General features: G+C 39.4%; 1 protein-coding gene across 5 annotated transcripts in view; it reads left to right on the forward strand.

Annotated features, from left to right (window-relative positions):
* The window catches only part of CHST9 (carbohydrate sulfotransferase 9), a 133,191-nt gene that overhangs the window by 81,104 nt on the left and 26,294 nt on the right, over window positions 1–25,793 (forward strand). Inside the window, exon 1 of one of the 5 annotated variants that reach the window (XM_043507941.1) lies at window positions 5,399–5,531. The exons of the other annotated variants lie outside the window; for them this stretch is intronic. Within the exon in view, the coding sequence (XP_043363876.1) occupies window positions 5,486–5,531 (46 nt within the window). The 5' untranslated portion in view covers window positions 5,399–5,485. Of the gene's footprint in view, window positions 1–5,398; window positions 5,532–25,793 lie in introns of those variants that run through there. 5 annotated transcript variants of the gene reach the window in all.

Consider the following 25,793-nt stretch of genomic DNA (forward strand, 5'->3'; position numbering starts at 1 on the left):
AGCATGTGATACTGTCTTATGAAAGCTTACCTGAAAAACTAATTCAGATTGGCTGGGATAGGAACACTGACATGTGAACTTTAGATTAGTTGAAGGACTGTAAATAAAGAGCAGTGATAGATAGCAAAGTATTGACAGGGTGGGGGGGGGGAGTGGACCAAGGGGTGCTGTAGGCATTCAAGTTAATCCCAATGTTTATTATTTAACATCTTCATTAATACAGCTCCTGCATATGCGGCTTACTCCCTTTTTCATTGCAAGCACTAATAGATAAATAATACAAAGGCAACTAGTGAGATTAGACATGGCACAAAACAACAAAATAAGATTCATCTTGAAAACATGATTAATTAATCTAGTGAATAATCAGAAACACTTACCTGAAAGCAGGAAGAAACAAATTAGTAATTCTGAGAGAGAGAGAGAGAGAGAGAGAGAGAGGGGTTATAGTAGGTAGCAGTTTTGTGAGATCGCTTTGTAACTCTTCACAGCGTGCTTTGGATTTAAATATCTTGAATAATTTTGTATCTGCAAACTTTTCATCTGCCTCATGTTTTACCTCTTTTTCCAGATCATTTATGAGTATGTTGAACAGCACTGGACCCAGTACAGAACCCTAGGGGACCCTGCTATTTACCTCTATCCACTGTGAAAACTGACCATTTATTCCTAAGCTTTGTTTCCTCTCTTTTTACCAGTTATTGATCCATGAAAGAACCTTCCCTCTTATCCCTTGACTGCTTTGCTTAAGAGCCTTTGGTGAGGGACCTTGTCAAAGGCTTTCTGAAAGTCCAAGTACACTATATCCACTGGGTCACCTTTGTTCACATGTTTATTGACCCCCAAAAAGAATTCTAATAGATTGGTGAGACGTGATTTCCCTTTACAAAAGCTGTGTTGGCTCTTCCCCAGTGGATTGTGTTCATGTATGTCTGATAATTCTGTTCTTTACTATAGTTTCAATTAGTTTGCCTGGTACTGAAGTTAGGTTTGCCAGCCTATAATTGCCAGGATCGCTTCTGGAGCCTTTTTTAAAAATTGGCATTGCATTAGCCATCTTCCAGGCAACTGGTACAGAGGCTGATTTAAGCAGTAGGTTACATAACACAATATTTCTGCAATTTCACATTTGAGTTCCTTAGGAACTCTTGAGTGAATACCATCTGATCCTGGTGACTTATTACTGTTAAATGTATCAGTTTGTTCTAACACCTCTTCTATTGACACCTCAGGCTGAGACCAGTTCCTCAGATTTGTCACCTAAAAAGAATGGCTCAGGTGTGGGAATCTCCCTCACATTCTCTGCAGCAAAGACTGATGCAAAGAATTCATTTAGCTTCTCCGCAACAGCTTTGTCTTCCTTGAGCATTCTTTTAGCACCTCGATCACCAGCGACCCCACAGATTGTTTGGCAGGCTTCCTACTTCTCATATGCTTAAAAAAAATTATTGTTGTTAGTTTTTGAGTCTTTTTTGCTAGTTACTCTTCAAATTCTTTTTTGGCCTTCCAATCATGATTATACCTGACAGAGGAGACTGGAAGGCTGCATATGACAGGAGTCGCTTTACTTGGGGGTTCTTTAGTCATTTTTTCACTAGTTCAAGATGACGGACTCTGCTAGAGGAGCCAGATGAGGTACGGGGAGAGGGAATGACCCTGCCCACCTGAACACACATGGTCTCCCAAGGACTCCAAACAGGGCCAGCCCTAGGTACTTTGCCACCCAAGGCGAAAACCCCAATACCCCTGCACCCCAATATCCCTCAAGCAAACTGGCAGCTGAGTGATGTGGCACACTCAGAAGTCAAAACTCAGGGCACTCTCACTGATTGTCCACCCCCAAGGCTGGCCCTGACTCCCAAGGAAAGGATGAGCTAGAGTGAGTAGCATTGTGTTTAGCATGTTTGTCATTATCTATATGATTTGTACTGTCTGTGTGTTTCTCATGCTTGAGAGCAATGCTGTGTTAGAATCCTGTGCATTGTGTGTGTGGTATAGTACAATTGTCAAATGGCCCTTTGAAGAGGGAAAACTAGAAGGCTCACATGTTTGGGTGAAGTTCTGGAGGAGGGTGTCTTTAAGCTATGGGGGAGCCTATGGAGCCAGCACTTGAGCCCAAGGGCTAAGCAGCTGTGTTATGTGGTCCCAGCTCTCTGGAAGGGATCCTAGATAGAGGATCTGTACCCTGAGACTGTGTCTAGGGATCCTAAGACACGGGCAGTGACTGGACTCTGAAGGGTTTAAAACACCAAGGGAAACTAGTGGTTGGCTCCCTTCACAGCAATCTGGTGAGCTGTCAGCAGGGGAAGCCCAGCTAGATCTTTGACAGGGCCTTATCCCGACATTGTCTGAAGCAGAATGCAAGCACAGCTGTGGTAGAGACAGTCTCCATGTTTACTGAGTGTTAATCTAACCCCAAGGTCAATCCCCTCTGTAGCTTCTACAGAGCTGCTACATGGCCACCAGGCTTCACCCCTTTCCCTAGAGTCTGAAATGTGGCTGCTAAGTCCACTTCCAAGCAAGTGTGTCATGAAAGGGAAAAACGCCAATGGACCCGGACGGGGAATTACACTCTAAAAGGTTAGAATTTTATACAGGCTTCCTAAGGTGTTCAGCCATATATGGAAAATGATTGGAAAACCTTATGCTGAATAATCAATACTGAAGTGCCACTGCTTAAGGATTTTAACAATATCGGAGCAGAATACCCACAGCGTGATCTCACACTCAATGCCAAAACATGCAAGAATAGATGTCCTTTTCAAAAGGGGTCACAAAGCACCTTTGACACGGAATGGAAAATAAAGCTAGAGCACCATGGTCAATGATACCAGTGATGATCAAGTACAGTGTTGCAGCAAGTGATTCACCAGACACTTGAACTCTGGAGAACAAATCCTTATAGACCATGTGAAAAAGCTATGTAACTTGCTAAGTTCCCTCTACTACTCTTTGTAATTAATACTGCATTGATGCTGAAAATCTTTGTGAATCTTAGCTAGCACAGTAAAAACCAAAGCAGTGGTCTTGAGTCAAGTCTTCTACACGTTGACTTGAAGGATTCTTAACACTAAGGGAGCTGAAAATAATCAAAATATAAATTGAGCACACTATAGCTTAATGATTTTTGTGTTTTGGAAAGAGGAAGAAAATACTGTTATAAAAGCAAAAGAATATGTACCACAAATACATTTGTGTGTCATTGTAATGGTTTATAGGAGGTTAACTTCCAAATTAGTTTGACATTTTGACAAACAATTAAGATAAGTATTTTATATTCTGCAGCATGTTAGACAGTACCATAGATTTTTATAAGTTCACTTGTGAAACATCACTTATTTAGTGATAATTATGTTTGTACCATTTAAAGTAATTGTTCAGTAACACACAGTACGTTGAACAATATAATGCTGGTCCTAATAATTTCAGACCAAAATTTTGCTTTAATTTTCACTGGTATTTTATTTATTTTATTTATTTATTTATTACTACCTGAAAGGGGGTTTACTACCTGAAAGGGGGTTTCAAAGAGGATGGCTCTAGACTGTTCTCAATGGTAGCAGATGACAGAACGAGGAGTAATGGTCTCAAGTTGCAATGGGGGAGGTTTAGATTGGATATTAGGAAAAACTTTTTCACTAAGAGGGTGGTGAAACACTGGAATGCGTTACCTAGGGAGGTGGTAGAATCTCCTTCCTTAGAGGTTTTTAAGGTCAGGCTTGACAAAGCCCTGGCTGGGATGATTTAACTGGGACTTGGTCCTGCTTTGAGCAGGGGGTTGGACTAGATGACCTTCTGGGGTCCCTTCCAACCCTGATATTCTATGATTCTATGATTCTATGATTTTCACTGTATCTCCACTGATGCAACTGAAAGTATAATAGAACCTAGAGAGTTCTATCCTGCACATACTGTAAGCCCTCAACTCATATTGACTTCAGTGGAAATTGAGCATTCAACACTTAACAGGATTGATCCCATACTTCTTAATTTATTAACTGAAGAAGCACACTGACCTTCCAGATTCTCAAAAATATGTAAGAGAAGAAGTATAAATAGAGAATATTCTCCAAATAAATTAGTTCACAGATGGATTGTTTAATACTGAACTAAGTAAAAGCGGCTTCTGAATAAGAGACCATTGCCAAGAATTGGAATGATCAACTAGAAGTTAGTCTGCCATATCACAACAACTGCCAGTAGAAAATATTTTTGTTTTCTTGAAAACATTTTGCAACAAATGAATCCTAGTTCAAGCATGAACTAAAAGAATATGTCTCTATCCCTCTTAGTTTGGAGTTCAGAATTCTCAATAAGAGAATGATCCTTCTACTTAATCTGTAAACTACTTGGGGCAAAGACAGTCATATCTGTTTTGGCCAGAGTCTAGCATACTAGACTCCTGATCCTGATTAGTGCTCCTCACCACAACTGTAATGTTTAAAAATTATATTATGAATTTGTTTGTCAGGAAGCCACTAGGCATATTGACTTACTCTAATTCATGCTAAGCTACATAATGGGAAGAAGAAGTAAAGCAGGCATGGGAAGATTCAGAATGTTAAAGAATGTAATGATGTTATGTAAATAAATAATTACACATAGCAACCTGATGCTTGAGCAACCATCAAAGATATTGAAAGATTTTTGGCGATGTTACACTGTTTTATAAATTCATCAGCAACAATGAATATTACATTACTAATGTTAAAATTGTACAAACTGATCACCAATGATGTGATCCGGTTTCTATTGCATTCAGTGGTGGTCTTTCCATTGACTTTTCTAAGATAAGTTGTGCCGGGTAATTACAGAACAAAGAGATTTGAGCAAAACAAGATGCTTTTTCACAGATTGTATAGGAACCAGGCCCTCTGTGGTAACTGCAAAATCTCCTGTAGTTGAAATACATGTAAACAGACAAGCATCTGGTAAGCAGACTGCTGATAACATCACATCTTCTAAATAAGTTGAAGACTATAGCTATGAGACCTGAACTTTCTGCTCAACAAGTTATAGACTGAGATAAGCTTCTACTATTTCAAAGCAGAATGGGAATGAAGGGGAGAAGATGAGACATGCACATGTAAACCCCAGAGCTGAGAGAAATGGAATTCTCTACTTCTCACTATCGGTAAAAGAGGGAAAGCCAGCTCTGGGTCAGTTAATGTACATATTTGTCCCATCGTATATCTGTCCAATATGTATGTATTGGTTTGAGTTTCTGTTCTGTATTTGGAACTTATATTAAATGATTCATTTAATTTTATTTATGAAAGAGAAGGGAGCTTGTGAGAGGTATAGCCTGTGACAGTTGGGTCACCCTGAGCTAAAAGGTAGTGAACTCTGGGTGCAACTCCCAAAACTCAGGGCATGCTGAAGGACTGTCTGAGGGACCTGGGACTCTGTCCAGAGTGCCTTTGTCTGCAGTCCTGCTGTGCCCTAGGTTTCCCATCCAAATTCCAGAATCTGTCAGACTGGACTGATGACAGCAGCAAGGACTTGGGGTTTGCTAACATTATTCTCAATAAGTATGTATGGCTTGTGTTTTCCAAATTAAAGGGTGTTGGTGGTTTCATGTTACAGAGGATTCTGAGAAACACCTGGAAAGGTGACTAGAGAGGTTAGATTGTAGTTTCTGAAGTGGGAGTATGGTTCTGGATGGCAGACAGAGGCATGTATTTTGTTTATTTAGAAAGGGTCCCCTGGGCTTATTGAATTCCTGGCCCTTTCTGTTACCATCTATACCTGGAAAAAAGGTTACAATTTGGGGGGGGCTCACTCAAGATTTCTGATGTAGTAATCTTTCCTAGAAAAGTCTTGGAAACTCCACTGATTAGAGATAAAAGAAATGTTAATGTATTTGGGGAGATTTATGTTGGATTTTCATTATGGTTTTGTATGTTAGAAATTGGTGCAAAGGTGCATATTGAACCCAAGAAAATCATTTTAGTCATATAGGTAGCATTTAATGAGGGCACCACCGAGACAGTGGAAACAAAATGGGAAGGACATTTTTGATGACGATAAGGACTCCTCACAGATGATCAGAGAGATAAGTCTAAAAGATGTACTCTGGCTGAACTCGTAGAAAGTGGCATGTTTGCTTTCTTCAGTGATCTGGAAGAGACATGATGAGGATTTCATTCCTTAAAATTGGATAGAAAGCCCAGGATGGGTGTGACAATTAGCTTCCCTTGCTGAAATCACATAGCTTCTCACAAACTGAAAACACCTGCATGTGAGACTGAGTGCTGGATCTGTAGGAGAAGCCAGCGGTGGCCAATGACTTATCAGAGATAAGCACCTTATTACCCAGCTCTCTGTCTCTCTCAGGCCCCTAAGGGAAGACCACAGCAACCCAAAAAATCAACCAATTTCATGAGAAACATGGTTTGGGTGATTCGTTAATTAATTTTTTTTAATCCGTGTGGTGTAGGTATGTGTATGTGTGAGAGAGAGAGAGGTACTGTAAATATCCTACCATTCTTGCACTTGCTGCTACAGAGAAAATCATATTCTTTCCTTCGGCATGACAGAGAAAATAAAATCAATGGAGTATCCTACATGTTATAGTAATAGGGAGAGGGAGTAGGGAGAGGAGCCGAAAACAGTTTTTATTTTTTTATTGTGCATGCTGGTAAAATTTACAGAGAGAGATAGAGGAGAGACTAAATGCAGTAACTGTAAACTTTTGAAAAAAATATGAAAATAGGTACATATGTTACAAGTAGTAGTACCTATTTCAGGAGTTCAGATACTCTTAATAGCTGCTACCATCTTGTTGATACTTAAAGGCAAGTCTGAAAATGGACCTTGAAAGCTACCCTCCCACTTCCCAATCTAAATGCATTAAAGAATACTTAACATGGACTCCCTTCTATGGAAGCTGCTTTTATACTAAAGCAATTTATGCACTCTGCTTCATTGAAAAGAAAACTAATAGAATTTTGATCATTTTAATTAAAGTATCCACTTAGAATGAAGTGTATGAGGTCAAATGTTACATGTGTTATAGTAATATTACATTTCCTACATTATCTGCAAAGCCCATGAGCATTTGTGCTGGTGATGAGATGGACTCTTAGATGAAATTTTTTTATTCCTTCTGAGTACTTTCATTTGGAAAAGACATTTTATTTCTCGTTTATTGTTATTCAGTTAAATTTCTGATGGTCTTTCAAATATCAACCCCAGAATAATACTCATAATAGCAGGCAAGATCAATTGGGCTCTTTGGCCTAATATAACCAATATTTAAGCATAGACAGGCTGTCAAGGCTGATTCCCCACTCTGGCACTTTGTGTGCAGAAGATGGTGGCCTGCAAGGATTCTCAAAATTAATACTGGCCACTCCAGGCTTGTATTAAATTCCCAAGATTACAGCTTTTCTCGGACCTTGGATTGATAGATGCTGCCACCACCCAAGTGCAGAACCCTTTGAGAGCCCAAGAAGGAGCACTTGGGAATTCCTTCCTGTGGGATGCCTTCAAGCCCCACACACACACACACACACACACACCTGGAGAGGCGGGAGGGAAATCAGCTGTTGCCAGCAGCTAATTAAACAACATGTTGCACAAACCTCTTAAGACACAAAAATCCAATTCTGTTCTTAAAAAATGTAAATTTTATTTTAAAAAAAGGAAGAAAATACAGCTGGGAACTCAGGCTATTGCTAGATTTTAAAAGAGCAACTACAAGGATCAAGCACCAAGAATAGCTTCTTTGAGGTTCAGCTTAAAGGTTACAAGCAAAACAAAAGCACTTGGTGTTGGGACAGAGGAATCCACAAGCCATAAAGAAATAAAAGGGATAAACCTAATCACACCTTTTTACACATTTCCTGATCTACTTACATATCTGAGTTTTCAAATGAGTAGTTTCTAGGAATGATACTGATGATTTTTTCATACTGGGCCCAAGCCTCTTACAGCATAGCTCTGCCCTGTCCCCTCTCCCTGGGAGAATAACTGACAGACAAAAGGGGAGTCATTTTTCAATTTTAAAAGTTCTAGCCTTCCCATTGGCTCTTTTGGCCAGGTGCCCACTCATTTTCTTTTACCTATGCATATCAATGAGACTTTTTAACCCTTTACAGATAGAGCAATTAGAGAACAGCTACTAAGAGGGATTTTATAGCTACTGGCTGGCTGGGTGTCCATAAAAGGGATCTGCCCTCCCTTTTTCATTTATCACACAGGCTGAGGCAGGTCGTTACAGTGGAGGGCTCTTGAGTTTGAAATTTTGTTTCTGCCACTCATCGAACAGAATAGGAGTCTGGTGTTCTCTAGGACATGGTGCCAGCAATATCTTTTTATGTTGGCTCTTTTGCAGGCAGAATGATTAGATTGGCTGGTGTATAGCTTGGTTTGGGATGGGTGAGAGGAAGGAAAGAAAATGGGGGTGAAGTCTTGGCGGTTGTTTTGGTGGGAAGGAAAAGTTATTTTTGTTCTTTACTTCTCTGATTCCTATAGAGTAGTGGTCTATGATGTGTGCTAATGGACCTAACTGGCCCTTCTTCCCTCATCTAGAACCAAGTTCCCTGGCCCAGCAGTTGTCGAGAACAGATTCCACTTTGGACTCATGATCTTTTTACTTAGCCAGTCCCAGTCGTCCAGAAACTTGCAGAAATGTTACCATTAGCCAACTGCTAGAGCCAGGCCTAGAGTGATCAACACGCATCCTCTTCCCAACTCAGAGTATGTATTAGCACAAAGTTGTTGGCGCTCCCTGATGTGAAGGTGTCTAATCTCCCATCAAATGTGCAGGTTCCAGGGACAATGCTCCTGCTTCTCAGGAGGAAAATTTACACCCCTTTGTATTTAGCTTTAAAAACTCAGATATAACCTGTGATTATACAGTATTTTTCTTTGGCTGGAGCACATGGAGGTTTGAGTCTATTGTCTTTGATGCTTAACTCAGGCAGTAGATTCTTATCATTTTAGATCTATAGGTCCCAGGTTTCAGTCCTGCTGATAAGCCACCCAGATGTTTAATGACATCTCATTAAACAAATATAGGATTTGTCTACACGGGGACACTCAGCAAAATTAATCTGAATTAACAAAAGGTGTGAATTTAAAGTGGATTAGTAAAACTGTATTAAACTTCTGTGTGGACATTCTCATTCAGAGGAGACAGAAAACTGAACCCCAGGGGATAAATTTGACCTTGAAAACCAAGACAGACTTTAAGATATAAGGACACACAGAAAGACTTGAAGTTCTCTTTCATGGGAGGAGACAAGGAAAACCCATGTCTTGGACTCTGGAGGGATCCTGGCTAAGAGTTAGCCAGCTATTGCTGGGCAAGGAAGATTAGTGAGGAAACTATCTTGAACAAAGGCTGTAGCTTGTTAAGTTAGGTGTTAGCCATTAGAAAGTGCTTTTTTGCTGTTGCTTATTTTAACCATATAATTTAGCCTATATACTTTTGTTAATTTTTTTTATTTTTACTATAAACCAACTCAGTGCTGTGTTTGAAGGGAAGGGTGTGTTTTACCCCACTTAAGTTAATAAGCTGTAATGTACTTTTTGAAGGAGCAGCAAACTTAATATCTTTTGTGAATGTACAGTGATAAGTGTTGTGCATTGCAGAGAAACATCTCAGAGGAGCTCAGGGTCTGGAGTTCACTGATCGTTACCTGCTAGCAAAGGTTAAGAGTGGTAGAGTATTGAGGAGATTGCTGATTGGGAAGATGACTGGTATGGCAGAGAGACAGTCTGATCTCCAACACAGTTCACCTTTGCTGAGGCAGAGAGGTGTAACAGTGGCTCACAGCTTTGGGTATCCCCAGCAGCATGTTACACCCTCAAACCAGAAATCCTAAGTTTTGACCAGCGTTAGTAGCAATTACAAATGATTACACAGGGTTTCTCACTAGAGTATCCTTGCACTGAATATTAATGAATTTGTAGAAAGCCACATACATAGACTGAAGTAATAGTTTTAATATAGCAGTAAAACATTTCTTGGGGGAAGGCTTATGTTTTTATAAAGAAGCTGTAGTGCTGTGTGATACTAAAGGATATAATTTGTGACTACTAAGTGCTATATTCAATGCATTCAGTGTACTTACACAGCCTGAAGCTTTTCTTCTCGTGAGAGCATCTCTTCTACTTCACTCCCCAGACCTGAGGCCCATATGTCCCTAATGCTTGTATAGTTGGGTTTTGGTTGGGAAGTGTCATTGCCCAAGGGCAATGCTGTATATGTGGCTGTGGGTTAGGCCAGATGCTGACAAAATAGTAGACTTCATGCCTCCCTCTCATGTGACAGTACACATGCATTCCATACTCCACCACACCTCCTCCACATATGCAAAAAAAAAAAAAAAAGTTCTATGCTATTATAGGAGGCCAAGCTGTTGAAAAGACTATTAGCTGATAATTGTCAAGGACTGTCTTCTAAGAAAGTGCCTACTTATCTGCCCTTAACCAGAAAATCTGAATGCAAAAATCCCATTCCCTGTTTTCAAAAGTCATGCCCTCTGCTATCCTTAGTAGTTGTCGGTATTCAAACAGGCTTATGAATTTCACACACAGCCTACTTTTCGGCAGCATCTGTTCCAGATATTTATTTACTTAGGAAACTACAAAGTTTACCTCCCTTCAGTGGAGATTTGATTGTTGCTGTTTAAAGGAAAAATAGAGAAGAATGACCAAGGTTTTTATCTCATTTTCTTAGTACCATAGGGTTTCTAGTGGGGTGATTTGATGAGCTGGTCCGAGAGAGAGAGAGAGTGTTTGTGTTTCACCTTTCATTCAGGAACAAAGTAATCTTTAAAGGCTCGACATTTCTAATTCCTCCCATTGAAATAACTGTTCTTTCTATTATGTACACAACCCAGCATCAATATTTTTATGTTTCTACATTTCTGTATAATTTACTCTTGCTGAAGATAGAAACTTCTCAAAGTGTAACTACTCCCCTTGCTGGTATGTTGCAGTAATGACATTTATCTTTTACTTTTTAACAATTTCCTCCCAATCTAGGACAACAAATCATCACTGTTTAAAGTTAGAAAAATGTGAAACTAAACAAAGTCAACCTTGTAATAAGAATCAAAATGCTGGTTTGTTGATATACCCAATATAAGAATAAAGGGTTTTTTCTGTAGCTCAATGTTTATTTGTGGCTCACCTCTTCTGCAACAAGACAATTTATTAAACTAATACATTACCATTTATTGTCTCTCTAGTATGCAGATCTTTCAGGAGAGTTTCAGATTCTTATTACAATAATTATTAAACATTGACATGATTATATTTTGGCTATTTTTGTTTTATGCAATGATTCATCCTCTAGAATGTAGATGGTGGTAATCCAAACTTCTTTTTTTTCAAGATTTGGTGAAGAATTCATGATAAATTACTCGAGAGTTTAATATATTTTTATTTACATTTTCAAAAATCAGTAATTGAAACCCTTTTCAATGATTGTCAGTGTTGTTTTACTAGCTACTTCTGACCAAAACAGCATAAACACTAAATTATTTCTGACTCATTCTTAGGCAAAGTGCTTTCTTTAAGGAGCAGGTGGAAAAGTCACCTCCAGCCTCTGTGCCTGGCTATGCAATCCACCAAAATATTAAGGGATAGAATAAAACAACAGGTTTCAGAGTAGCAGCCGTGTTAGTCTGTATTCGCAAAAAGAAAAGGAGTACTTGTGGCACCTTAGAGACTAACAAATTTATTAGAGCATAAGCTTTCGTGAGCTACAGCTCACTTCATCGGATGAAGTGAGCTGTAGCTCACGAAAGCTTATGCTCTAATAAATTTGTTAGTCTCTAAGGTGCCACAAGTACTCCTTTTCTTTTTAATAAAAACAACATAGAAGTAACATCAGATTTTTACTCAATTTGGAGCCTTCGTGAGGAACTTGCTGTAGTACATATCTCTGATACGTTTATTAGTCTTAGATCAGAAGAAAGATATAACACACATGATCTACCGCTGTGTTTAAAAAATACACTAATTGCAACCCATTATAATAGTGTTTGGTGTTATGAAGTTGTAGCCTGAGACTAATCTAGGGTGCATAGTGCACTAGTGACAGGTAACACTTGACTCTTGAGGCTGTGTAAGATATTATTAATTATGAGACTTGTGAAACACATGTAGGGACATGAAGATTTGATTTAGTATTTAGGTACAAATAGAAAAGCAAGATAAGTACAGGAACATATAAGTATAGTAAAGGACCCCTTAGCTCCCAGCATTGCATTGTCCATACTCATAACCTGACGGAAGCCAGTGCAGACGAAGATGGAAACAAAGTCAGAGGAGAGCATCCTAAAATGAGGTGATAGTCCAGGGTTCCACCTTCTTATCACCCCAATGTCCCAACTAGGGTGGGGTTAACTAGGGTTAACCCTTTTATACCCCTTTTTTCCGGGCCAGCCACATACATCTGGGGCCGTATCTGATCACATCTCAACCCCCTATTCATAGTTGGTATTCCAGTAGACCAATTTTAGGATTCCGGTTATCCATATATGGTATTTTGGTTGACTGTTATTACATTTCCAACAGTTAACGCAACCATTCATGTCAGTCCCTTTCCCAATATTTTTGATACATCAGTGTGGTTAGCGCTATTAAAATTCTACCATCTGTCTGTTTGTGGATTACATGTTTATCATGCATTGCCAAACAGTAACAAGATACAGATTGCTACATTTTATAACCTTAGATCAAGTACGTATCATTTCATAACCTTTGGTCAAGCACATAATACTCATACTAACTTATGCAAGAAGCCAACTTCTAACCTCACTCTAAGCCTTTAACATTTAATATTTAAGACCTATAGCCAAGCCTATTTATAATGCATATATTTTGATTCTTCTGCTTGATGTTACAACTTCAGTAATTTCTATAAGCATGCTTGTGAGATAGTTTTGGGTAAAATACAACCTATAGACCCTCTAAGATCAAGTTAGGGGTCAGCGATCAATGTGGAATAGATTTCCTCTGAGGAGACCTCAAGGAACTCAACATTAGCAGAATGTGACATATCTGCCTATGATTGTCCTGTGAAACAATAGAAGAGTGTGTGATTTAAATTAATATTTTGTCCTTGTACAGATCTTTAATGAGATCACCAAACTCTTTACAGATATGGTGGATATGTCTTAGCCTAATTTTGTAAATGAGGAAATGGAGGTACAAATTCCTTAAGGGTGAAGTTCACCCTGTTGTAGAGGACCCACACAAGGTCCTTGCAACAAGGTAAGGCCCATGCAAAGATGGAGCTATTCAGAGAGCTTTTGGTTGGAGCATGGATGCGATGGCACCACTGCATAGGAGAGACTGCAACCTCTAGTCTATCATTTGCCAGTCTCCCCACCATGCCCTGCACAAAACTGGATTACTTGTGCCTTCTGCACTGTATTTGACTGAATAAGGGCCTGATCCAAAGCCCGTTGAAGTGGTGTGGGGGGAGGGTGGCCATTAACTTCAAAGGGCTAAGATCAGACCATAAACTTCAGTACACCTACCATCTGGAAATAGAAAATAGAATTATCAAATTAAATATTCAGAATATAAATGACATTATTGAAACATTATTGCTATATTTCTGTATGAGGTTAGTATGATGCAGTGATGGAAGTAAGTATTGAAGAGGTCTGTGCCTTTTAAAAGGTTTTCTATTCAAGTGGGCTAAATTGCCTATTTTTTTTAATTAAATCCCCAGAGGCTAAATATGGCTAGTTGAAGGCACTGTGGGTTTGTAATCCAGAAACACAACTAATTTCCTTGTTTTACTTTTAATTTAGTTTTCTCTCTTCTGTTAACTAAAATTGAAATGTTTCAATTATGAATAATGCCAGGAAGAACTAGTACACTTCATTGGATTTAATGAATCACATGTGTTCTTGCAGCTTTGTGAATGACTGCATGGAAGCGGAGTTTCTGAGAGCTATCATTTAATATATGCTGCAATGCATGTTTTATTTATGATATATTAATTTTAACCATCGTAGCTTTTTTGTGTTATGAACATGATTTCTGTAAAATCTTGAGTTCATTTTAATATGTGCCAACGAAACTTCCATGAACACTGAATTGAGTAGGTTTCATACCTCTGGAATACAGTTAAAGTAGCATGCTTCTTGACCACATTTATTAGCCTTAAGAAACCATTGGATCAATCTGTAATGATTTAGAAAGTATTAAATGCCAATTCATTCAGAATATTATTGTATGCAAATCTAATTGTCTTGGTCAGCTAAACTGCATTTTGAAAATCAACAGAGTGTGATGTAAGTACCATCTTAAAATCAGAGAATAGAGCTGTATTGATGCTAGGATTTGCCATATTTTAAAGTAACTTAAAAGGCTAAACTTGAGTTCAGAGCATGTAGTGATGATTTGTGTTGGTCTAAAGAGACAAAGCATTCTTAGGGAGTTTGAACATATATCTGTGTGTGTTTATACAATGTGTGTATGTGAAAACACTTACATCTTTGGACACACTTTATTCAGCTTTATTTGTTTTAATCCAGTATGAATTGTCTTCTGGATTCCATATCCTGGGTGATTCATTGTTGAAGAGCTGTTTTAAGTACTTAATGTGATATTCCAGAGCAATGTATGAGCTCTTCCTGCTGGATCTAACATCCAAGCATGCAGGAGGGATGTGCATGTTCCTGCGGACACCCTTGATTATGGTAGGGCAGACAATGAAGCAAACAAAACAAACATAATTTAGTTACTTCATTAGAAAAGCAGGAAAATAAAATTTATGTTTATCAAGTAAGGGGAAAGTCACTGTTTATACAAAAGAAATCATATTCTCAAGCTTCCAAGCGAGCATTACAGTGGAGAATAACATTTATTTATTTAAAGGAATTGACAGTGGCCTTTTTAAAGATGACCCAGAATTATCTTGAAAGCTCAATTGTAATTAACATTGTGGTGTTCTCTAGACTGCATAATGGAAGAACACTTGAACAAATTGAAGTGAGCTGTAGCTCACGAAAGCTTATGCTCTAATAAATTTGTTAGTCTCTAAGGTGCCACAAGTACTCCTTTTCTTTTTGTGAATACAGACTAACACGGCTGCTACTCTGAAACCGGCAAAATTTCAGTTTTCTTCACCAGGAGCAGAATTAAGCCTATGACAAGCGCTTTTGAAATTCACACACAAACTTGATAGAGTATTTAGGAAAAGAAGGCGGGGAGGGTCTTAGCGGACAAAGAGTTTTCCTCAACATCATAAATTAAATAAAAAACTGATCAGCCACTCTTCTGCTTTCACCTATAGCGGGCAGCAGTACAAAACAAGGCCATCTGTAACCCCTTCTGAGAGTGTTTCCAAATACATTAACTGGAGAAGAGGGAAAGTTCTCTTTTAAATCTGATTCATTTGCAGCCCCAGCAATCCCTGAATATTGCCCCTTTATTCCTTTTGCAGTAAAGGCTGAACAAAGAAAGCCCACGGAGAACAGAGATAGTTATGTCCTTTTACATATTTCTTGTAAATACTACAGATTACACATTTTTGCTTTAGCAGGTGAGGCTTTTTGTAGTAATGGCCTAAGGGCTTCAGTGTTAGCGTAGAATGATGATTTCTCCTTTACACTTTTTTTCATAGCTGTCAGTCAATGAGAAGCATAAGTGAAAACAAAGATGTAATTGTTATATTGTATACTTACATTTATTTTACCAAGGGCCTGATCACAAAAATCCCTTATATGAGTATTTCTATTGATCTCAGTGTGCGGAAAAACTAAGTGAAGAGTTTGCAAAGTTATCCTCCAAATAAATAAGTCTCTTATTAGGCTAGCACTTTGATTTCACAGAGAGGCATTTTTCTCAAAATTACATCTGTGATTTTTGTATACTAAAGTAAATGTAATGACCGTATTTTTATGGAAGATGGGGAGAATTATATATATATATGGCTTGTAAATGACTGAAAGTAATCCAGAGTTGGACATTGTCACTAGGGGGCACTTAACCACGCAAAATCAGCTTCAGTTTCCTTGAAAAACCTTTCTTTTTGAAAACAGATGACTTTTTGAAATAAATATGTTGATCTTTATGTGGGATCAAATGTATGAGCATATAGATATGGGAACACACCTATATATAAAAAAGAACAGCAAGAGTACGGATCTATAGTATCTACATAGCACAAGATATACCGATCCATATGTAAGCTGCAAATATGGCAATGGAATTTATTATTTCAGTAGCATGTACTGTGCTTGTATTTAGTCTATGGAGAAGTTATCAGGTGATAAGAAGTAAAATGTGGGTAAAGATATCACCGATATGGGCAAACCCACATGATTTTAAAAAACAAAACTCAATTTAGGACTATAAAAATACTTCCATTAAAATTTCAGCTTCAGAAAATTACATGCAAAAACTGCTCTGTGCATAAGTAAATACCCCACTAAGGCTCTGATCCTAAAAAGACTTTCATATATGTTTGTTTTTTAAGTGAGTAATCCTGTTGTCAATGTGAGTACTTACGTGAGTAGAGCTACATGTGTACTAAGAGCCTAATGAAATTTAAATATAATCTGGATTCATTGTTTTTAGGTTGTTTGTTTCGCCAGAGCTCCACCTTACCACAATGCACCTCTGATTAGATGCAGAAGATGTCTTTATAATGGATATTTGGCTCTTACTGGCATGACTTAAAAGGTGTATTTGTGTATATAAAAGTACATATTACTCATTAGTTATATGCATGGGAGGAGTTTGTCAAATAACCACTTCTGCCTATACCCCCCTGTTGTTGGCCAACTGTCCACAATATGGAGAAAAGTAAATTGAGAGTTCTGCTGATGAGTTTTTCTGTGCTTCTCCTATCTGCTACTGCCAGTCATGGAGAGTAAAAAAAGATATTCTGGAGTTATGCACTGCCAGGCCATTTTAATGCTGAAGCATACAAAATACAAGTATTAGTTTACAAATACTTTAATCGTGGCATGCATTAGCATCTCTATATTTATGTGTCTGTTTAGCATTTCTATACCACACTCCATTTATCAAATGGCCCTGCTGAGCTTCTCACTGAAACTTCCCATAGAAGGTCTCAGCCTGATGGTAGAATTGTTTACTTTTGACCAGTTTGATTTGTTGGTTTGTACATTGAAGAGAGGCCATCAACTTGAAGTCTAGTTGATTTAAAAAACTGAGTTAAAAGTAGATAAATATTTAATGTGGCCATTTAAAATCCTCCAATCCACTCCCCTTTTCATGGAGGGACCACTAAAAGGAAGGCATAACATGTAAGGAAGGCCACCGAGGGAGGGGGAATATAGTGAGTGGGGGGCAGGGTCTAAGGGAAATGGGGGGGAAAGGAGCGTGGCCTTGGGGAAGGGGCAGAGCGAGGGTGTTTGGTTTTCTGGGATTAGAAAATTGGCAACCCTATGTGTAAAGTGTTTCCACAGTGCAATCCACCATGCTACCTAGCAAGATGGGGCACTAATTTGCTTTCTGTTGCTTTTAAAAGGGGCTTTGTTCAGTCAAATTTGGCTTAAAAATAGTTTTTTTAAAAAAACAAGATTTTTGAATATTTGTAGGAGGGACCTTTACAACAAACATTCCCCTGTATTATTTGCAACCCAGAACAGAATAACATGGTGCTAGCTTATGAAAACAAGAAAATAAAATGGCCTAGAAACTGGCCATAAACAAAATAAAATGAGACTGGTCAATTTTTTTTCTCAAGGCTGAAAGAAATGCAAAATTAAACAGCCTTGTAAGAGAAAATAAACTAGCATGTAAAAATGTCAGTGAGGCATGGTGGTCCAGTGGATAATGCACTAGGCTGGCATTCAGGGTACCTGGATCCCTTTCTGGACTTGGCCTGCCCAGTTGCTGAGGGACCTCAGGCAAGTTGCTTTTCTTCTGTTTCCTCATCTGTAAAATGTGACTAATAATACCATTTTAAAGTGATTTTAGATCTATAGTTGCAATCACTATATAATAGATAGGTCGTAGTATTATTTATTAAGGTGTAACTAATAGGATAAATAAGAGGTGCGTGTGTGTCGGTGTATAAATTTTAAAACTGACAATGTCTCTAATGGGTATGCCTGTTAAATATTTATTTGTGTTTTGCCTGGCTAATTTTTCCATTTTTAAAAATCATTCAATTACCATAAAAATGATTCACTGGAAGGAAGAAAGAGGGGGGGGGTTTATGTACAAAGTTTAATTAAATCAAATGCAATGATATTAAATCTACCAATGTACTGTAATTAGAACACAGCATTTGCTATAATGACAGTTGGGTTTTTTTAAATGAATGTCTGCTTTTATAAACCAATCCTACCTAATTTACTTTGTTAAAAGTTCAATATTAGAGACTTTGGGATGTATCCTGGCCCTCACTAGGGCTGCTTTTCCCAGCTCCACTGATGCAAAGCCACTAGAAGACCAGAAGATCAGCTCCTCGGGGATCTTGCATGGGGGTAGAGTGTATTCTCAGGTGGCACAGTGACAGAACTGCTGTAGTGGCTCCTACATCGCCCCTCTTTCCCAGTGCTTGGCAGAGAAGAAGGATGGTCTATGGTTGTGGGGAGCAGAGGGTCTGGGACATGGGAGACCAGGATTCCATTCCCTGCTCCATCACAGGTTTTCTGTGTGACCTTGGGCAAATCACTTAGTTTCTTTGCCTCGGTTCCTCATCTGTAAAATGGGGATGATAACACTTCCCTACCTCACAGGTGTGTTGTGAGAATAACTACACTGAAAGAGTGTGAGGCACTCAGATACTATGGTGATGAGGGCTATATAAGTACCTCAGGTAGTTAGATACTCTGAGAGAAAGGGATTGTGGCCTGGTGCCTATATGTCACAGAGACTCATGATTACTGGCCCTTTGGGGTTAAGAGCAGCTAGGCTACAGTTGCAAATAAAGGGTCCCCATGTCAGTCCCTGGCCAGCTGCAAAGTCAGGGTTTTTGTGACAGTTATTTTAAAGCAATTTTGATGTGCCCCTGCATGTACGTGTGTGTGTGTGTGTGTGTGTGTGCGCACATGCGTGCGTGCACATACATACACACAAGAACACACACAGAAGAATAACATATAAGAAACACCACCACCACTCTCCTTTCTCTAGCTTGGTCAGCAGTTCAGTGTGTCATTAAGACAATAAAGGCATGCAGCTATCAAGGTGTCCTGAACAGACTCTGCAATAGTTTAAACTGTGGGTTTCTTTTTAGCTTCCCTTGCAGTTACAAGATATGGAATCACAGTACATTGCTGCTGTTCTTCAGAGAATGTAAGCACTAGATAAGTTTATTTTATTTATCTGTGGCAAAAGAGATTAAATCTTGGGATCATGGAGTGCATACATTATATATGAACAAACAGGTAACGCTTCTGAGGAGAAGTGTGTAGGACTGTATGCTGTCCAAAGCAATAGTTTAACCAAAGATACTTTCCATGCTGAAAGACCAGGAAGTTATAATGCACTGGTAATTGCCCAGAGATCTGCAAATCCCCACTGTCATTACAGAGAAATGCGCCAATTGTTTTTGATACAGCCAGCACGGTGAAATGAGGACAGACATGTGGATGGATTTTAAGTGGCACAATGTAATGTTTATTAAATGTAAACACAAGGGAGAGGCACTACCTGCGCACCACCCTTACTCTCCTATCCCAGGTAGATAATTGGCTCCAGTGCGGGAATTACATGGCTTCTTCCATGTAACCCATAACTCAGGATAGGCTCTGTTCAGCCTACCCCCCAGGACTCAGCTCACTCTGGCCCCTACCACCATCATCACCACCCCACAAAGAGGAGAGAGGGTGCAGACCTCAGCCTCTGAGGGCCACGAGGTCTCGCGTTATCCCATGAGCTAAAGACCCATCATCAGCATCCCAGGTTTCTACCTCTGGTAACCATGCATTTTATCCACACTGGAAACTGGCCCAAAGTTGCAACAAATTAACTCAGCCAAGTACCCCAACCAAGCACATTCCTACTTAACCTACTGTGGCTTGAAGGTGCTGCAAGGAAGGCAAAAACTCCCCAATCCTCTGCCAGTTGGCCCATGGGAGAAAACATTCTTTCCTGGCCCCCAAACAGCCAATTGGCTAGACCTGCAGAAGTTGTCAGGCCAGATTCCCATTCCTAGTTCAGGGAGGGTAAGGTGGGGCTGCTGGAAGAGAGCCAAAAGAGGCTCCACGTGGTCCCTGCCCCAGGTTAAACCCTGGGATCTGCGGAATGCTGGTCAGTCAGCATACCCCCACCCCCCAGCTGGCCAATGGGTGCCAGAGACTCCAAGGAGAGGGAGGAATTACTTTGTGTGTCTCAGTTTTCAGAGTAGCAGCCGTGTTAGTCTGTACTCACAAAAAGAAAAGGAGTACTTGTGGCACCTTAGAGACTAACAAATTTATTTGAGCATAAGCTTTCATGAGCTACAGCTCACTTCATCAGATGCATTCGGTGGATATACAGTGGGGAGATTTATATACACATACAGAGAACATGAAACAATGGTTTTTATCATACACACTGTAAGGAGAGTGATCACTTAAGATGAGCCATCACCAGCAGCGGGGGGGGGGGGGAGGGAAGGAGGAAAACCTTTCATGGTGACAAGCAAGGTGGGCCATTTCCAGCAGTTAACAAGAACATCTGAGGAACAGTGCGGGGTGGGGTTGGGGGAGAAATAACATGGGGAAATAGTTTTACTTTGTGTAATGTGTCTCTCAGTGAGCTGCTCCCTCCCTTGCTGCTGGGAGGAGATCTTCCCTTTCACAGCCAGCTCCCTTAGATCCCCCCACCTGTTGAGATGTGATTTCAGTCCATGTGGCATTATTGGAATCGCTTTTGCTTTAAAAAAGATAAGGAATGTACTGTAAGTTCCAGTTTGAAATATTTCTTCATCATATGAAATTTTCAGTGGTTCTTTCTCTTGTCTCTCATAAGTCTATATTCCATTTTTTTAGCTGTAGTGTGACTATACTTACGTTTCATGTAACCATGGCTCTGTGCCATGATTAACAGAGATGTTTGTCTTTCCTCTGTGGTCTTGGGAGCTAGTTATCTGTAATCCAAAGGGGAAGAAGGTATTGTGGAAAGCAAATACCTCAGTGATACGCTTTTCGTTAACAACAGATGAAATCAGAAACTTTAGGTTGATTGCAGTTCTCCAGTTTTGGAGTGTATAGTTAAACATCTGATTCTCTGCCCTTTTGAAAAAGGCTGTCCACTCCCCTTGGCTTGGAGCCATAAATATTAACATGCCAAATGTATTTTCTGAAGATCTGTTTCTTTGAGGTTTGCAGCATCTAGAGTGTACTTTTATATTTAAACAATCCAAAATTGAGAGAGCTCTCTATTAATAACAATAGACTAATATGTAACCTGGTGGTTAAGATCTAGAAATATTGTTCTTCGAAGTCCAGTCTTGTGAAGTCATCTTTTTTCCCTTAGTTTCTTATTTAAATAATGTAAATAGTAATAGGTGTGGCTTTAGTTTTAGTAATCCAAATTACTCTTCAATCAACAGATAGCTTTTCAGTTTCCTTTGTTGTTTCTTCCCACATTTCTTTAATTTGGGTTTGTAGATTAAGAATTATATTCCACTATAAATAAACAGCCGTAATGGGTTAACTGGAAATGATTTTTCTTTATCAGCAGAAGTTATTAAATTCTTGTCCAGGAAGAATAATACGAGTGACAGTATCAAGTTTTATTGATAATCAGAATCAATATCTTCTATGATTCTAAGAGCAAAGAGGAATGTCCAGTCCCAAATGCTCAATTCAGTAGAAATTAATAATTTACATGATGGTTATAAATGGCAAGATAGTCTGAATGTCACTTAGTACTTGCTGAAGCTAATTTGGTCAGTAATTCACATGCTAATTCATACCAAGCATGCATGATAATATTTTAATGTGATGGAAGAGAATATAGCTCACCAGGGAAGAATAAGCATCATGTTCTTTTTAGTCATAATACAAACATTTTAACTCAGTCATTTGGTCCTAATGACTTTTTCAGAATTCTCTTTTCACCCTTGTGAAATAAGCATTTAAGTTGTTCTCCATGGATGTATTATCTCATGCATGTTACTTGTTAGAAATACTCAACATGCAACCCATAGTAACTAGATTTCCATTGTTAAATCATCTTTTTATCCGTTAAAATGGTTTCGACTTCAGTTGCAAAATTCTAGATTTGCTTCTTGTGCATGACATGGTTTCTGCCTCATGGTGGTGAGTATAAACATTACAAAATTGTTTTCTAAACATTTACACATAAATAGTTGTTGACATGCAGTATGGCTACATTTTTCTAGTAGGTATCTATTAAATTGCACCTGCATGTTTTATGTATACAAATTGTGCCCAAGTGCTGGGTTTTGTGTGTGTGCTTTGCAAGAAGCAGTATTAATGGGGTGGGATGACAAATGTTTGCATATGCAGAATTTCTGGGTGTGGTTTTAAAGGCCCATTTGACTCCACAACATTAAAAGTGCACATGAAATATCTATTTATAAATTTCAGTGTCATCATTTGGCACAAAATGCATCATTTTCTTTTTTGCCATTGGAGTACTTTATAAATGTCTGCAGACTCTTACTGCTGTTGTTTTCACTCTCTGTTTAATTAAAAGGAAACATTTAGCATGTTTTCAATGAAATGTGTAAGGTCTTGAAATGATTTCTCTAGATGAACTTGCTTCATCTCCCCTGCCATTTCCCACTGTGTCCGCAGCACTGCCAATACCTGAGTTGGCATATGAATGATGGCACTCAAAAGTGAGATGCAATTGAGATTTTTAAAGTAAACACAAGATCCTTGCCAAAGCAGAAACCAAATATCTGACAGTATTTGTAAAGCATGAAGTGTCAGGATCCAGGATGTTTCACCTGTAGCAAAGCCTGGAATAAAGGAGGAGATCATTATAGTTAGCAAATGAAATTTTAAACAATACATATTCATTTTAAATATCTTTATTACTCTGTATTTTTCAGCCATATGGTCTAATAGCAAAAATTAACAGTAGTCTAGTTGTAATTGTCAGTTTCAGGATAACTGCACCTGTATTTCCCCCTCCACTGTCCCTTGAGGGCACCCACCAATAGACCCCTGCGTGTATCCACATCCGAGCAGCGAGACGCAAAAATTGTCTGCGGATATCCGCAGATTTGCAGGGCTCTACTTTCCGTGGCTGGGCTGAGGCTCTGAGGCACCCCACCCGCCGCTGGAACCTTGTCAGGGAGAGTTGTGTGGGCAGCTGTGGGGCCCGCTTGGAGTCACAGACCTTCCAGCCAGGTGGGGAGCCTGGGGGGTGGGGACATGGCCGGAGGCTGCTCTCAGCCTCCCCGACCTTGCACCATGAGCAAGTGGACGGTCTGCCGCAGCTCCCCACAGCTCTCCGGCTGGGCTCCACACTAGCCTGGATGCAGGTGGAGACCTGTGGAGCTGCCCGGGGAGATGCTTCTTAAACTATCACCCAGCATGCAAAAAAAAATTTCAAAATCAAAAAGGATATGGGTGTTTGAGAGAGGAAGGTATACTTTTATATTAATTTTTATATAAATATACCTTTTTTAAAGCTTTAATAATATTTTTCTAGGGTGGGACAGGAGGAAGAGGTGATTGGTTTTAAAATATTGTATTAAAAGGAAATTGATTCAATCTAAAGTAAGCAAACAAGAAACCTTACCTGAAAATGCAGTGTCTGTCTGTCTGACTGTCTGTCTCTCTCTCTCTCTCTCTCGCGCTCTCTCATATGTATATATTACTGATAAATATTAGTATTATTTATATTCTATTAATGGTTGGATGCTGAAAAATATCAAATTGTAATTGATATGCTGTTCCTAGATTATTCAAATCAATTTCAAAACCAAAGATGATTGTCATGATTGTGATTTCCTCCCCTCCGCCCCCAAAGTTCTTGAGACTCACATGAGGCAAAAAGCACAAACCTGATCCCCTGCACTTTTCAAGCTCATATTATATTCTTGTCCATGAATGACCTTTTACAAATGACTACCAATAAATGCAGCTGAATGCAAGCACCAGTCTTGGTAGCAAAAGGTCATACTCCAGTGTTATAAAATGTGGATAAATTTGTACTCCCCGCAGCAACAGATTGTTCTAGGTTTTTATATTGTATTTGACCAATCTTAATTCAAAACCTGCATTAAGGAACCTTGCACTCTGCTTTTGTTTAGTTCTGCTTTTCCTCCTCCAGCCACCTTTTACTACAAATTAGACCTGTTTAGAGAAAATTTCTTACTTTACAAGTTTTTAACATCCTAGTTCAAAGGACTGTAACCGGCTACCTTCCGCCTTGCTCAAGGATTAAGGGCCAGATGCTATCACTCTTATTCCTTATATTAAGTCGTACCTTACTTTCTGAATAGTCTCTATCTAATGGCCAGAATCCTCCATCCTTATGCACTCTGGGTAATACTTACTTCATGAGTAGCCCCATTCATTTCAATGTGTGATGTTTCAGGAGTACTTAGGGCTGTGAGGCACCCCCATACCACCTGCCCTTAGTGCAAGCAAGCCTTGTGTATGTCTGCTATGGGTCAATGCCTTAAGTCCACCAGACTCTGGCAACACAAGCACTGCCTTCCAGGTCTCTGCAGGCCAGTGGGAGCCATGATCGGCCATACCTGTGGACACGGCAGGTAAACAAACTGGTCCGGCCCGCCAGGGCTTTCCCTGAGCAAGCGGAGGACCGGCTTTGAGAACCGCTGGTCTAGAGCCTAGTCTTACCTAATAAGGCACAGCTATGTCAAATCAAGTTTAGCTCACCTCAAAGTGTTTCCACCAGACTTGGCTGTGATCTTTTTTTTTTTTTTTTTTTTTAAATGAAGCAAACACATTGTCAGTTTGCTTCCTAGGTGAAGGAGTCAAAGAGCATTTTTGTCTCTTACAGTTGAAGTCCAAAAATTCATTGTCTTCACTTGCAAACAGGACTCCCTCCTGGTGGTTTATCTTCCTTTAAATTCCCTCTCTGGAAGATTTCACAATCCCTTCATTAGCATCCAGCTCAGACTGTAAATGGGCATCGATTGTGAACCATACAATACTCAGTTTACAAGTACTCAGACAGATAGATAAATATCTTCTGCCAGAAAGGAACTTGTTTGATCACCTTCTGGTGACAAGCCACAATTCGCAGTACATACATTTTTCAATAGTTATGGCAACCACATGAGACAGGCTTTCAGTAGAGCTCTTATATGACCCCCTTTCTTGAGGCAGTATGTAGATATCAAACCCAGGGAACCCCTGTAAGCCTTAGGCACCCCTCTGCACTCTGCCAGTTGGCACCAAGAGTCCCTCAGTCACACAGGGGCTGCTTGTGGCTAAAGTACTACCCAGCATGAGTTAGGGTGGCCCCAAATAAAGGAACACACCAGTATTAAGTCAGTAGAGAACCCTTATGTAGTCATGGTAAATTGAAAGAGCATTTGCCCTCCTCTCAGTTGCTCATTTTTGGCCTCCTGTTTCATTGGCAATTAAACACATTTTATTTTGACGTGTATTAGCTATAGACTATACTTTGTAATTGCTGCCAAGAAGCTGGATTTCCCCCATCCGTAGCTGGACTTGCTGTGCACACATCAGGTATGCTTCTGTTTCAGAGATTCAAACGTGAGAACCCTTGTGGCCTGGTGTGTACTCTGCAGTTGTTCTATCAGATGACTCAAAGGGAAGCCTCCCTGGGGTTTCCTTAGTTGCAAGTTATGGTGCCATGTTGTGACACTTTCTTGGGGAGCCCAGAATGTGAGTCACTTGTTCTCCCCTTGCCTCAGTGATCATAGGTTT

This window comes from Dermochelys coriacea, chromosome 2 (genome assembly GCF_009764565.3).
Source record: "Dermochelys coriacea isolate rDerCor1 chromosome 2, rDerCor1.pri.v4, whole genome shotgun sequence".
NCBI lineage: Eukaryota > Metazoa > Chordata > Testudines > Dermochelyidae > Dermochelys > Dermochelys coriacea.